Raw genomic sequence first — 14,599 nt, forward strand, 5'->3', positions numbered from 1 at the left:
GAATGTTTATGGATCTTTCCTATAAAACTACCTATATGCTTTTTGTCCATTTGTTATAAATTATTTTTAAACTGCTGATTAATTTCTAACTATTCAAGAATTTAAAATTTCTGTTTACCCTTGAATCATTTTGGTAATAAAAGATTTTTTTAGAAAATTGTTTATTTAATCCAATTTTTCAAATAAATTGTCTTGAATTTATATTTCTTTATCAAAGAGTTTCTAAACCTGTATATTGTTGGTAGATATGACCCCTATTTTTCTTTTACAAAGATTTACATCTACCTTGTCTCTTTTTACCTCCATCCATCTTGTCAACAGTATGTTTAGTTTGTTAGCTTTTCATAGGACCATATGCTGCTTTTGTTGTTTCTTATTATATGTGTCTCAGTTTCTATTATTACCTTGTTATTCTCTTTTTCTCTACATTTTTTGGAACTTTCTCCATTGTTCTTTGTTACAGTTTTTGTGGTGGTTGTTGTTAAAATAGGTACTCATTCACAGTAGTTAAATAGAATATAGCATTTTAAAAAGTATGTACTAAAAAGTTCTCTTCTGCTTTGATGCCTGCTTAGTTTCCATGCAGAGATTTTATGCAGTCATATTTATAAACACTCACACAATTATTAACCCTTATGTATTTTATATTTTATATATCGTATCATATGTAATGTTTTAGAAATCTATCTACCTTAACATTAAAATATTTGAAGTTTTTTTTTTAAAAAAAAGATAGCTGCTTCGTATTATAGTGCATATTTAGATAACTATTTAACCATTTCAGTTTTGATGGGCATTGATGTTGTTTTGAAGGTTTTCCTATTACAGACTATGATGCAATGTTAAGATTTTACTACATTTGACTTATTTCTATTTACACATATTTTTACTGAACCATTTGGAGATAAATTGCATACATCATGACATATGTATTTCACACCTATTTCTGAAAAATGATATTTTCCTATGCAATCACAATTTATAATTATACCTAAGAAAATTAACGGAAGTTTCATATGTCATCTAAAAAACAATTTATATTCAAATTTCCTCAATACTCCCTAATTTATCTTTTATATTTTCTTTTAAAAATCTGAAGTCCAATCAAGTTTCATAAACTGCATTATGTCTTTTAGATTCTTCTCACTTAGAATAGTCCTCATCCTCCCTTGTTTTTATTATGTTAAATTTTTTTTTTAATTTAGTTGTTACATAGATTTTCTCCTATTAGGAATTTTTCTGATTATTTCCTCATCACTAGATTTAGGTTAAACATTTTGAGCAAGAATTCTACATAGATGATACTCAGTTATCAATATTGATTCCATCAATAGGCATTATTGAGTATGTTTACTTTGATCACTTAATTAAGGTAGTGAAAATCAGATTTCCATGTTGCAAAGGTATGCTTTCCTCTTTAAATGGAGAGGTAATTCAAGATTATGTGAATATTCTCTTTTTTAACTTAACAAAGTTTAAACCCAGTGGTTTTGATACTCAATGATCTTGTCTGAATCAGTTGTTGCATTGAATTGCAAAATTATTTTCTAATTCTTTCCCTCCTTTTACATATATATTAGCTATGGTTTTTAAAAGAATTTGCCTTTTTTTCATTTCCTTGTCTCTCTCCTAAGTGAACTGTGCTCACCATTTAAAAGTATGTTATCTGTTGTAATTATCTTTTCTCATGCTCAAATTATTCTAAATTTGGACAATAGAAGCTACTTCAAGAAAGTGTCTCTTTTGACCAGCTCTTTTTATTTTTGAGCATATCTTTAATTTATGGAATTTTATTTCTCTAAATATCACTAGTTCGAGTATCTTTTCATATTTATAAAAGCCATTAGCATTTCCTTTTCTGTGGAGAATTTATTAATATCCTTTGTTCTTTCCTGTTGGATTGTCTTTTTTCTTACTTACTTGTCTAAAACTGTTAAATTTAAAAAGACTAGATCTTTGGTTGTGATATTAAATATATAATTCCCATTTTATTTTTAAGTTTATTTATTTATTTTTTGCTACATGGATTTTAAAATTTGTAGTCTCTTAATATAATTATGTTTTATGACTTCTGGAGATTGTGCCAGGTAGATAAACTTTCTGGACTCTTATATTTTAAAGGAATTCTACCAAGTTTTGTTATAGGACTTCTATAATTTCATTTTTATATTTAGATCTTTGATCTATTAGGATTTTGTTCCTATAGTACAGTGTGTAGAACTGATTCAACTTATGTTTTTATAAATGGTTATCCAGCTTTCCACATATTATTATTGAATAGTCCATATTTTCCTCAGCAGTTTGAGATGACACTTTTATCATCTAATAAAGTCCTTAATGTATTTGGGTCAGTTTCTGGGCTTTGTATTCTCTTATATTACTCTGTTTTTAATGTACTGATGCCACATAATTTTAACTACTGAAGAATTATAGTATATTTTGATAACCTGGTATCCCCTTGGTGCTCTTATTTTTCAGAATTAAAAAACCAATATTCTTGTATAACTGCAGAATCACTTTCCTACTTAAAAACAAACTCTTGGCATTTTCATTTGGATCATGTTCTATTTACAAATTAACTTTAAAAATTGACAGCTTAATGCTATTAGTCTTCCTATCTAAGAATATAACATACCTTTCCATTTGGTTAAGCTGATTTTTTAAAATATAAGTTTTACAAATTTTTTGTTCATTCTTTGATTTTAAATTTATTAGTTATTATAAATAGCATAACTGATTTTATTATTTAACATGTTTGTATATATACCACTGATTTTCTATGTTTATTTGTTTTTATTAATCACCTCACAAATTATTTGATTTATAATAGGAATTTTTTATAGTTATTGAGTGTTTTGTTTTTTCCAGTCAACTGATCATAAAATAGTGTGAATTTTTGCCTCCTCTTTTTCATTTTTAAATAGTTAAGTTCTTTTTCTTGTCTAGTTGCAGTGGCTAGTATCTCATACATAATGTTAAATAATAGTGACAGTAAATTTTTTTGTCTTATTCTTGACATTAAGAACTTTATGGTAAAGTTCTAGACTGATCCTGCAGGAAGAACTCTTGAGGGTAAATTATACCTTAGCGTTTTTCTCAACTCAAGGCAAGGCCAGTGAACTTTTATATAATCAGATCAGTGGGTCATTGGTTGGCATCTCTTAAAGAACTTCACATTCTGTGGACCTATGGGAAGTGTGTGACTCCATTAGTCCAAGGACAGCCTTCCAAGGGAGAATTACAGGTATGCCTTTATAAAGCAAAATTACAAGCCAGGAAATGAATACACAGAAACAGTAATAGTGATATGAGGAAACTTGAATATCAATAATTGGCTACAATTGATAAAATTTTTCTTACTGATTCAACAAATAGTAGAATAAGAGTGTTGATATTTCCAACAATTGTGTATCACATTTTCCTTATAATTCATAATATTTGCTTCATGTATTTTATGTCTATATTTCGGGTGTACAAAGATGTTTTGTCTGCACAATCACTCTTCATTCATAATAATTTTTTGTCTTATTTTAACTTCATGTGCTCTTTGTTAATAGAACCTAATTGAATGTTAATTTTTTTTATAATTCTAAATTTTTGTCTAACTGGTGCTTTTAATTCATTTAAATTTATTGATATTTTTCATATATTTGGGTATATTTTTATAATTTGATTTTCTGCATTTTTGCTTAACTTCCCCTAACTTTGCCCTTTTCCCCTCTTTCCTGATTGTAGTTTGGAGTAATTGAGGTTTTTCTATTTTCTTTTCCCTTTCTTATGATTTGGGAGTCATAGATTGTTTCTTTTTTTTTCCTTTTCTCTTTATTTTTCTTTCTTTCCTCATTTGTTCCTAACTTCCTTTCTTCTCTTTTTATAATTACTCTTAAATTATTCACATGAATACATGACTTTACATAATCTAAAGGCCTTAGAAATCTTTTAACTGCTTGCTGTTTTTTATGTTATTATGTCTAAATTTAACTATACATTGTTAAATTTGTTTGTTTTATATTTATCAAAGATGAGAGCATAGTTTGAAAATTCAAGTTATTCTATAAGGCTTATAACATGAACAGGTATCCTTGTTTTTAAATATCCCTTTCTATCCTCCCTTCTTTTTCTTACTCCCCAGACACAATACATTCCCCTCGAACCTGATTTTTCTCCTCTTCTTTGAGTCCATATCTTTTAATAGTATGCCTATCATGTTATTTTACAGTTATCATTTTATATGTTATATATTAACTTTCTACTATAAGAGATGATTATTTGGATATTCCTCTTTCCCCTTAATCCACCCCATTTCACTTTCTCAATGGAGGTATATAATAATAATAGTTATGTTTCTGGGAGTTAATAATTATTAGATATATATCCAGTACTTACTACTCTGTAACAGATAACAGGCTACGCATTTCGAGATGCAGAAATAAAATTCAATCCAAGATCTGGGAGCTCATAATCTCATGAAGGATAGAGAAAATTAATAAAACTAACTGAAATACAATGATGAATTGTGATAAAAGTTAGCGCAGGAGGTAAGAGGATGAAACATGTAGCTATTAAGCGAATAGAATTTCAGGTAGAGGGGATAGCAATTGCAAATGCCCTAAGGCTGGAGCATGTCTGTCTTATAGGAATAACGTTAAGCTCTAAATGTGCAAGAAGATTACTAGTAAAAGAGAAAATCAAAGAAGAAGTGGCATGGCAATTCTGCATGTTCTCTTAAGCCAGGGTCAGCAAACTTTCTACGAAGAGCCAGATGGTAAACATTTTCCACTTTTTGGGCCAATCAGTTACAACAAGTCACTTTTCTTACAATGTGAAAGCAGCCAAAGACAGTATAAAAATAAGTGAGCATGTCTGTGCTTTAATAAAACATCATGTACAAAATCATCTGTCATAGCCATTGCAGTGACTTTATGGCCTTATCCTGTTTGCAGTCAAGATATAACTAGACCAAAGGTAGGCAAACTACACAAGAGTGAAGAATAAGTTTTACATTTTTAAAGTGTTATAAAAAAAAACAAATACATGCACACACACATGAAGCACCTTGGGAATGGATTATGTGTGGCCTTAAACCTTAGAATATTTACTTTCTGGCCTTTTATAGAAAAAGTTTGCTAACTCCTACACTAGACTCAAAAGAATGAGTTGGATAGTTTTTCTTCTTTTTTCATTCTAATAAATAACTTCTCTAAGAAAAAGATCATTTCATTAAAAATTGGTAGGCCTTATCTATAAAACAAATAAAGCTTACTTTTGCTTTGTTTTGTTTTTTTGAGCCAAGAGTATCCTTGATTACTACCTTAAATGGTTATTCAAATTTTTTCGGTTTTTCTATTTGCTGATTTTTTTCTATTCTAATACAGTTTCAGTATCTATTTGTTTTCCAGAAAGATGTCCACTTACTGTAGGTTTTCATATTACTGGCACATAGTTGTTCATTATATTTCTTTATTATTTAAAAACTTGCTCCAACTCACTAAGGTATTTTCTCTGTTTTGTTTAGTTAATTTTCTGACTGTTTGTTGTTCATTTTTGTCTTGTTTTATATATGTTAGTTATCTTTGCAAATAATTAGAATTTGCTGTTAGAAATATTTTCTCTTTTTACTCTGACTTTCCTTACTCCTGATTTTTTTTCTTTGAACATAGTCTTTTTACCCCAAATTTTGTGTTGATTATTTAGCTTATTTGCTCTACATATTTCTTATTTTCTGATTAATGTAACTTATAGCGTATAATTTTCCTTTAATTTTTTTTTTACTGAGTCTTATAAATTCGAAGATATAATTTTTAAATTATTATTCAATTTTATTTCGTGTATTTTGTGAATATTTTTCTCACATTTCTTTGATCTAAATACAAACTGATAGGATGTTTTTTAGTTTCCAGACATAAAAGATTTATTTTTTGGTTTTATAATTTCATTATTAATTTCTAACTTGATTACTGCTTTATGGTAAGAGTGTTTCATTAGCATGTTAATTTTGAAACTTATTAGGGTTTCCCTTGTATTTTAGACATGGCATTTTTGTTAATGCTTTATATATGCTTTAAAATCATCTATATTTTCTGTTTGGTGGATAGGAAGTTCTCAATAGAACTGTCCTAAATTTATTAATCATACTCTTCAGATTTTCTATAGTGTTGCTTATTTGTCTGCTTCATCTGTTTTTGAGAGGATACCATACACTTTCAACTAAAATGCTTATTTTTAAAAAATTGAACTTCCACCCGAATATAGAAAAGTACAAAAATATAAGTGTATAGTTCAGTGAATTATCACAAAGTGAAAAGATACAAGTAATTGTACCCAGGTTGTAAAATAGTACATTACCAGGACCCCAGAACTGCCTTTCTAACCCCTTCAATCACAAGTATCCATATACCTCAAAAATACTATCAGAGTTCTCACACCATAGAGTTGTTTTTAAGCTTTATATAGATTGAATTATGCAGTATGTATTTTTTAAAATCTGCCTTCTGACATGTGAGAGTCATCTGTATTGTTGCACATAGCCTATTGTTCATTCTATTTTATTGTCTTGTCATATTTCACAGAATAAATATAATGATGCATCTATCCATTCTACTGTTTATGTAAATTTGCGTTATTTTCAGTACTGGCTTTTATAAGTAAAGCTACTACAAATATTCTCAACTGTGTCTTAGTACATAAATGTCCTGTGTTTTTATAGGGCATATTTGTAGGAGTGGGATTTATTGGTCAAAGGGTATGTGTATATTTAATTTCAGTAGATACTACCAAACAACTTTGCATAATGGATGCAACAATTTAGACTACCAGCAGCAGAATATAAGAGTTCTAGTTGCTCCACGTTTTTACTATTCCTGGTACTGACAGCCTTTCTCAAGTGAGCTACTGTGAAGGCAGGAATTAATATTCCCTTGTGGTTTTAGTTTTAATTGCCCTAATGACTAATACTGTTGAGCAGTTTTTCATCAATGTATTGGCCATTTTCTCAAGTGTCTTTTCAAATTTCTGGCCCATTTCATTTTATGCTGGGTTATCTGTTTCTTTTCTATTGATTTACAGGTATTTATTATTTATTCTGGATATGAGATCTTTGCCAGGTGTAAATACCTTCTCCCATTTTATGATTCAGTTTTACAATCCCTTGACCATGTATTTTGGTAAACTGAATGGTTAATTTTAATGTATTCCAATGTATCTTTCTTTTATGGTTAGTACTTTGTCCCTATTGAGAAATCCCTGCTTACACCAAATTGGGGAATATATTCAATGTTTTCTCCTAGATCAACATTGTTTATTAGGAACGTAATGTGAGCCACAGCTTTGAAACACATATATAAGTTATTTTTTAAGTAGCCACGTGAAAAATATAATGAAACTGGAGAAATTAATATGAATAACAATATTATTAAGGAGATATATTTTGTTTTTTTGTTTTTAAATAAGATTTCAAATTCCAGTGGATATTTTACACTTACAGCACATCCCAGTTTGGACTGGCCACATTTCAAGTGCTGATAACCACATGTGTCTAATGGCTGTCATATGTCATATGTCATATGAACCCAGTTCAGAAGCTCTAATGACATGCCATTTACATTTAACTGTGCTATCCATGTGCAGTTGTGTTTGCGGGTAGAGGCGGGGGTGGTAGCATGAAGTAGCACACGTAGTAAGGACACTAGGTAGCTTATAGAATTAAAGGAAGACCTTGGGGAGCCAGAGCCAGTCTGGGTTCCTTAGGAACTAAAACAGGGCATGATGATGCTGGCACTTTCTATGTATCTCTCTTTGTATAGTCTTACTTCGTGAGGATTTTCTCAATATGGCTGGGAACATGACCCCCAGTTGTTCTGGGGTCACATCTTTACAACTTCCAACAGATGAAAAAAAGATAAATCTAATTCTGTTTAGAAATATCCCAGTTCAGGCCACATTCCTATGCCCTGCAGCTGGGGAGGTGATTAGTTTTGGCCAGGTCTTTCATTATATGGCCATATTTATAATCATGAGACAGAAATGATTACCAGAAAAGGGAAGCTACCACAATATAGCATATCTCTTTCTTTCATGAAATGCTTTTAAGGAGTAGGGGCTATTCCTTGTACACTTTTCCTCTCTTCAATATGTGTATTAATCGGGAGAATTGTGTGAATGAAGGACATGGAGGAAGAAGAGAAGTATAAGAATCTTTCTTTAGCTTCCTTTTTTTAGGAGTTTCAATAAGATTGAGGAAAACTACCTATTTTTATTTTTTGAAAGACATGCAGCTGGGAAAAAGTATTTATTTTAACTTAAAAAACACCCCAACTTGGTATACCCAAAGCAGATTATGTAGGGTTTAGGTAGATAATACAGAAAGGAAATGATGTAGTCTTAGTTATTTGGATGCTGGAACATTGATGTGGTGTAATTTTCTCAGGTGCTAACACAACAGAAAATGTTCTGAACTTCTCCGTGCTACTTTCTGGCTGTTTCTTGTATCATCCTGACCCCTCCCTCTCATCCTCACCTCTCATGCACAAGTTTTTCTGCCTGTTGTTTTTGCTCAGATGTTTAGAAGCATACTTAATAGTGTTTGTAAACGTAGCTTCAGGGTAATGATAACATCCAAATCTCACTGAATCCAAAACCACCTATAACCACAGCCAAAAGTGATATCCAGGATTTCTTTTCTTTTGGTATTTGTTTTATGGGCACTTGATTAAGAAAGCTAATAGAGTTGAAGAATGTTTGGTTTTCCTACTGTTTTAAAGTAACTATTTTAATCTTATCTTACATTTCTAATTTACTTTAAATTTATAATTATAATGAAATGATAGTTGATGCACGTTAGAAAAAAATCATATGTAACATGATCAACGTCCACAATTTTATTCTGAGTATCCCTTTTCAAGCCTTTGTTATATGCATACTTTTATGCCATGGTAAACATTGCTTAATTTTGAAATTAGATTTTTTTGGTCATTTGATGGAACAAAATGTAAATGGAGAGTATATCTCTTAGTTTAGGAGATTATCTTGTGCTAATGAGAATCAGAAAATGGCTATTTTCTGGAGTCACTAATTTTTGAAGTAGTCACACTCAGATGGTGATTTTAAGTATTGGTTTATTTAGGTAGTAAGAAATAATTTTTGTCTTTAATGTTATGTAAGGCTCACAATTGTTATATGCATGATAGCAGCTATACAGAATCATTCTATCTTTGTAAATATTAGATCTGACTGTTGCTAGGAAACCCAAAGTAAAAAGAAATTCAAATAAGCAAGAAGCATTATGAAATCTAAATTTTGTTGTCATAAACAATGCAGCTTTGGGTAACTTTCTATGATCAAAACAATTTTGTAGAAATGGTTTTATACTTCAGTTAAAGATAAAAAGAAACTCTGCACAACGCAGTGATCATTTCCTGTTTCATTTTTCATTTTCTTTTCGAGTGAAGCTCTTTTTTCCCTCACTAGGAGTTGCTTTAAATCTCTGGGAAGGTCTGTTCCGAATTTACTCCTTCTGGATTGGTTAAGATCCCTTTTAAGTGTGTGCTTTGTTCTCTGAAAGCTTTGGCCAGTTGAGCAACTTGCTGCTAGTGTTAAAAAAAAAAAAAGAAGAAAAAAGGAAAAAAAAAAAAAAAAAGAGCTGAGTAATGCTGGAGACTTCTCATGTGGCTGATGCAAACCTGGAGAATTTGCATCATCATCTAGCTAGAGTAAGTTGGTGTGACAGGCAGGAGCTTAAATACCAGCCCACGAGGAAGCTGAGCTGGTCTGTAATGATAGGGCAGCTGCCGCAGCCGCCGCAGCAGAGGTAGTCGGGGAGGTGGGGGACCCGAGCACCATGAACGAACGCACAGGTGTTCCTGAGGAGTAATTAGATTGCTGAAGGCGAAAATACACCTTAGAGTCTTACCTGTGAGCACACTAGCACTGAGAAAGAATCTGAAAGCAAACGGGAGGAGATCGATCAGTCACACCAAGAGGCATCCAAGTTGAAAGTTTGTGGGCTTTATTTTTTTCCCTCTGTTTCCTGTTTCCTCACACGTGGGTCCCTGCAATGGTCAGAAAGCCCGTTGTGTCCACCATCTCCAATGGAGGTTACCTGCAGGGGAATGTTCAAGGGAGGCTGCCTTCCCTGGGCAGCAAGGAGCCACCTGGGCAGGAGAGAGTTGTGCTCAAGAAGAAAATCACTCTGTTGAGAGGAATCTCCATCATCATCGGCACCATCATTGGAGCAGGAATCTTCATCTCTCCCAAGGGCATCCTCCAGAACACGGGCAGCGTGGGCTTGTCTCTGGTTATCTGGACGGTCTGTGGGGTCCTGTCACTGTTTGGTGAGTTGCAGCTGCTTCTCTGGGGGTGTGTCTGTGGAGCTGGGCAGTTTGCTCTCTGGGAGAGCAGAAGGGAATTTCTCAGGAGGGAATGAATGGCAAAGGGTACCCTCAGTTTTCGGATTTTTGGTGAGGTATGTGAACTATACAAACGCAGTGTCCACTGTTGGCAGAATCCTGAATTCCCTGAAATTGCTTCCTGTAGGCTGTGCTCTCTTTTCCTAAAACAGATTATCGTCTGACTTTTCCCTGTGGCCATGAGCACCAAAGCTAACTTTGATGACCCAGTAAAATACACTGAGCTTTCTGTCCCAGGCACTTGTGCTCAGTTACGTCTGTTTGGGGCATCTTGGCAGCTGGCATGCTGAATGAAACACCTGTGAAGTGAAACCCGGTGTGGCCTATTTAGACACAGAACTGAGTGTTCAGCAGAAGTTTTTACTGACTTTTTATTTGGCAAAACAAACGGGTAGCAGTCTTTTCCTTTTTAATTTTTTAACGTTGTGTGCTTGTCAATTTCTGATATTCCTTGAAAAGTCCCTGACGTGGAAAGAAGTGTGATGGCATATAATTTAACCTCTGTCCTAAGTGAGAATAGTGCAAGTGTCCGAGCATATTTTACATTTTTTCAACCTTTGATCTCTCCCCAGTACCTCTAAACTTCTACAATCTAAACTGTAAAACTGGAATTAGGTGTTCGTTTGCTGTGTTTGCCCAGGTCTGTTTTCTTCATTAAGAGTTCACTTGGCCTCCAGAGACACAGACAATCTGTCCACCTGTTCACTGAGTTAGTCTCAGCAGAACTGGTAGAAGAAGTATGATTCTTAATTTTTCTTCAAAATCTAGATCTCTATAGTAAAGAGGTAATAAATGCCCCCTCATGAGGTGGGAAAATTACTAGAAAGCTACTTGATTTAGTTGTAAAGGTGACAAAAACTGGTGAACGGTCAAGAAAATTAAATTTTATTTATGCTATGTGAAAAATGTCTGAGATATATTTGCTCTTCTTTGGCAAATAGTGTGCTTTGATTCCAAGAGATATTGGACATTAAAGTTACTAAGTCTTTGTCCTAACTCCAGGACCAAGTACTAACTCTTGGTCCTACATGTACCAACTCATTTATTCTTAAGGCCTTGCCATGTTTTAATGCATTGGTTTGAGCATTCATCTAGAAAACTCAAATTCCTATTATTAGGAAGAAGGTATTTTAAATCAAACTTGTTGAAACAAAGGCTTAGTATAGAAAAATCTACTCTATTTTTAAGTGTTTACAAAGAGTTAGTGGTATTCATATGGTGTGGCGTGCATGTTTATAGACAAAGAGAAACTTAATTGTTGATCTTCTTAAATGACTCTGTGCACCCTCAGCCTTTAATTGTCCACAACACTTGGTATACTCAGAATAAGTCAATATCTACTAGGAGAAACCTTCATCAGTTTCCTGGATTTTGCATACTATGTGCAGGCAGCTCCCACTATGTGATTCCACTTTTGTACACAATAAATGGTTATTCATACATAATAAAGTGAATGGCTCTGAGCATTAAGCTAAAGTGATGCAGATTTGTACTATGAAAATATGCTTTTGCATAATTATATTATCTCAAGAAGTTAACAAAAAAGCTAAAGGGACTAGCTAAACTTACACTGAGTTGGTATTCTTTGATTACTAATTGTAGGGAGTGTGTTCCTGAACTAATGTACTTATCTATATTTTCATTGCACTTGTCTTTTAGGTTACTGGGAACTTTTGACAGGAGTGCATTCCTAACAGGAAGCAAAGCAAAATATAAGAGAAAAAAATGTCATCATCTTAAAACTATAGAATTCTGGAACTAAAAATAAAGAATTTGTATATTTGGTTTACAACCTATTTTAAAGCCAGGGTTAATACATGGATGTTTGACATCCTGTTTTGAAGTTTTTTCATCTGGGGAAAGTGGTTATGGAGTTTGAGACCTTTAAATGAAAATTTCATTTGTCCAGAACTCAATTTAAACCTGGGATAACCATCCTGGAGTTTCAGCAAAGTATACACAGGACTAGGGATTGATTCTCTGGCGATAAATTCTGAGGTAGTTAAGACTCTTTCCAATAATATTTTGTATTAGATGCTTTTCTGTACAGTCAACTAGCATGGCGAATGGTTTCCAGCAGAGAGTGAACTGCAACTAATTACAATCAGTTATAAACAGACAAACTGTATCAGTGATCCCCAAATATCAATCTGTAGACTTGTTACTTTAGAATTAGTTGTGTGAATTTTAAAATCACAGGTTTTCTTGAATGCTTTTATGGGAGAGTCTGGCTTCTCTTGGTTAGAGAGTAGGTCTGGGGTATGGTCTTAGCATTTGTTTTCTGTTTGTTTTTAAATAAAAAAAATTTTCCCAGGTGACTCTGATACACTGGTAGGTTCAGGAATAGGATAAGTGACACTAAGATTTTGCTGATTATCTAAATTATATTCACATTGGAGAGGTCTACCTGAAGCTTTACTGAGTAGTAATAATTTCCTATACTTTTCATCTCCAGAGTAATTCAGGTAAAAGTTACACCTTACCTTTGGGTTCTTAGCAGCATGGATAGAACTTTTCACATAATATCAAGGTATATTTTTTCATTTTCTTGAGAATTAATTGCTTAAATGAGTAGATGCAACTGTATTTCATGAGGTGCTTTCTGTGTGTCACGCCCAGTGCTGTCCTTGACACCCATTTGCACATTTATACACACAAACCCCTTATAAGATAACGGTTGAGGTCTTTATTTTACAGAGGATGAAACTGAGGTTTGGGGAAGTTACATAACTTGTGCAAGTCCTTGTGAGTTTTATTGCTACATGTTAAAATTTGGTTTATAATTCATTTTACTTAATGTACATAAATGTTATAGCACCCCTTTTTAAGAAGTATGTTGTTTCAACCGCCCAGAGTGTATACTTGAAAGACATCCAAGAAAAACTTTCCTAAAAATAGAATATCTGAGTCAAAATTCATTTTGTTGACAAACAAAACATATCCTAAAAATGACATGAAGCCTTGCAAGGCCTTGAGTCCATGCTTTTCTGGGAGAGCAGATAAATCTTACTTATTCTGGTATGCCACAGAAATATCATTTATTAAAAGGATTCTCAATATAATCATAATGAGGTCAATTTAGGATAATTCCTTGATGAGAAGTTATGTTCTTTGAAAAATAAGGATTAGCATCTATTTTATCTTCTTTTCTTAGTCCCTTGTTCTTAAGGTTGAGATTCAAAATTCTCAGTAATATATTGTTTTTAAAGTTTGTCTTTACCATTTCAAGTAAAATTGCATTGTTTGAATAGAATTAACTAGATCTCAAATACGAGGAAGTTACAAGAGGAATTCGGAGGCTCTTAGGAATTGGATGACAGTTATTTATTTTGAAAAAGTGATGTCATTCAGACCAAAGAATGTAATAACATCTCATGCAACATAAACGTTGCTGTATCCATTCTACTGCTGGATGACTTGGTGATATTTTAACTTTGCACCTTTTCATTATAAATGTTTCACAGGAGCCTTGTCCTATGCTGAATTGGGAACCAGTATAAAGAAATCTGGCGGTCATTACACATACATCCTGGAAGTCTTTGGCCCATTACCAGCTTTTGTGCGAGTCTGGGTGGAACTGCTCATAATACGGTAAGATCCTAGATAGAAAAGAATTAAGAAAAAAATAAACCTTTTTGTTATTCCCTTTCTTGAATTATCTTGATTATTTTTAATTAATTAGAAATGTGCATGTCATGGGACTATGTGGTAAACATGGCTACTTCAGGACATGAAATCTGTGATGAAACACCTTTCTCAATTAATGTTTTTTTTTTCCAATTTTTAAAAAAATGTTTTATTGAAGTGTAGTTGCTTTATAATGTTAGCTTCAGGTGTACAGCAAAGTGATTCAGATATACATACATATATATATGTGTGTGTATATATATATATATATATATATATATATATATATATATATATATATATATTCTTTTCAGATTCTTTTCCATTACATGTTATTACAAGAAATTAAATGTATTTCCCTGTGCTACTCAATTTTCTTTTGCCATTCATCCATTTGTTTTTTTAACATTTTTTATTGATTTATTATCATTTTACAATGTTGTGTCAAATTCCAGTGTAGAGCACAATTTTTCAGTTACACATGAACATGTATGTATTCATTGTCACATTTTTTTTCTCTGTGAGCCACTGTAAGATCTTGTATATATTTCCCTGTGCTATACAGTATA

General features: G+C 32.5%; 1 protein-coding gene across 2 annotated transcripts in view; it reads left to right on the forward strand.

The window, feature by feature from the left end:
• The first annotated feature begins 8,822 nt into the window (after positions 1-8,822).
• The window catches only part of SLC7A11 (solute carrier family 7 member 11), a 96,254-nt gene continuing 90,477 nt past the window's right edge, over positions 8,823-14,599 (forward strand). The window contains exons 1-2 of one of the 2 annotated variants that reach the window (XR_006724746.2): positions 8,823-10,328; positions 13,868-13,994. Coding sequence is in view for 1 of the 2 variants with exons in the window: in XM_010954635.3 (XP_010952937.1) it covers positions 10,052-10,328; positions 13,868-13,994 (404 nt within the window). In the remaining variant the exon portion in view is untranslated. The remainder of the gene's footprint in view (positions 10,329-13,867; positions 13,995-14,599) is intronic. The other variant, XM_010954635.3, reaches the window with a different exon arrangement.

Source organism: Camelus bactrianus, chromosome 2 (assembly GCF_048773025.1).
Source record: "Camelus bactrianus isolate YW-2024 breed Bactrian camel chromosome 2, ASM4877302v1, whole genome shotgun sequence".
NCBI classification, from domain to species: domain Eukaryota; kingdom Metazoa; phylum Chordata; class Mammalia; order Artiodactyla; family Camelidae; genus Camelus; species Camelus bactrianus.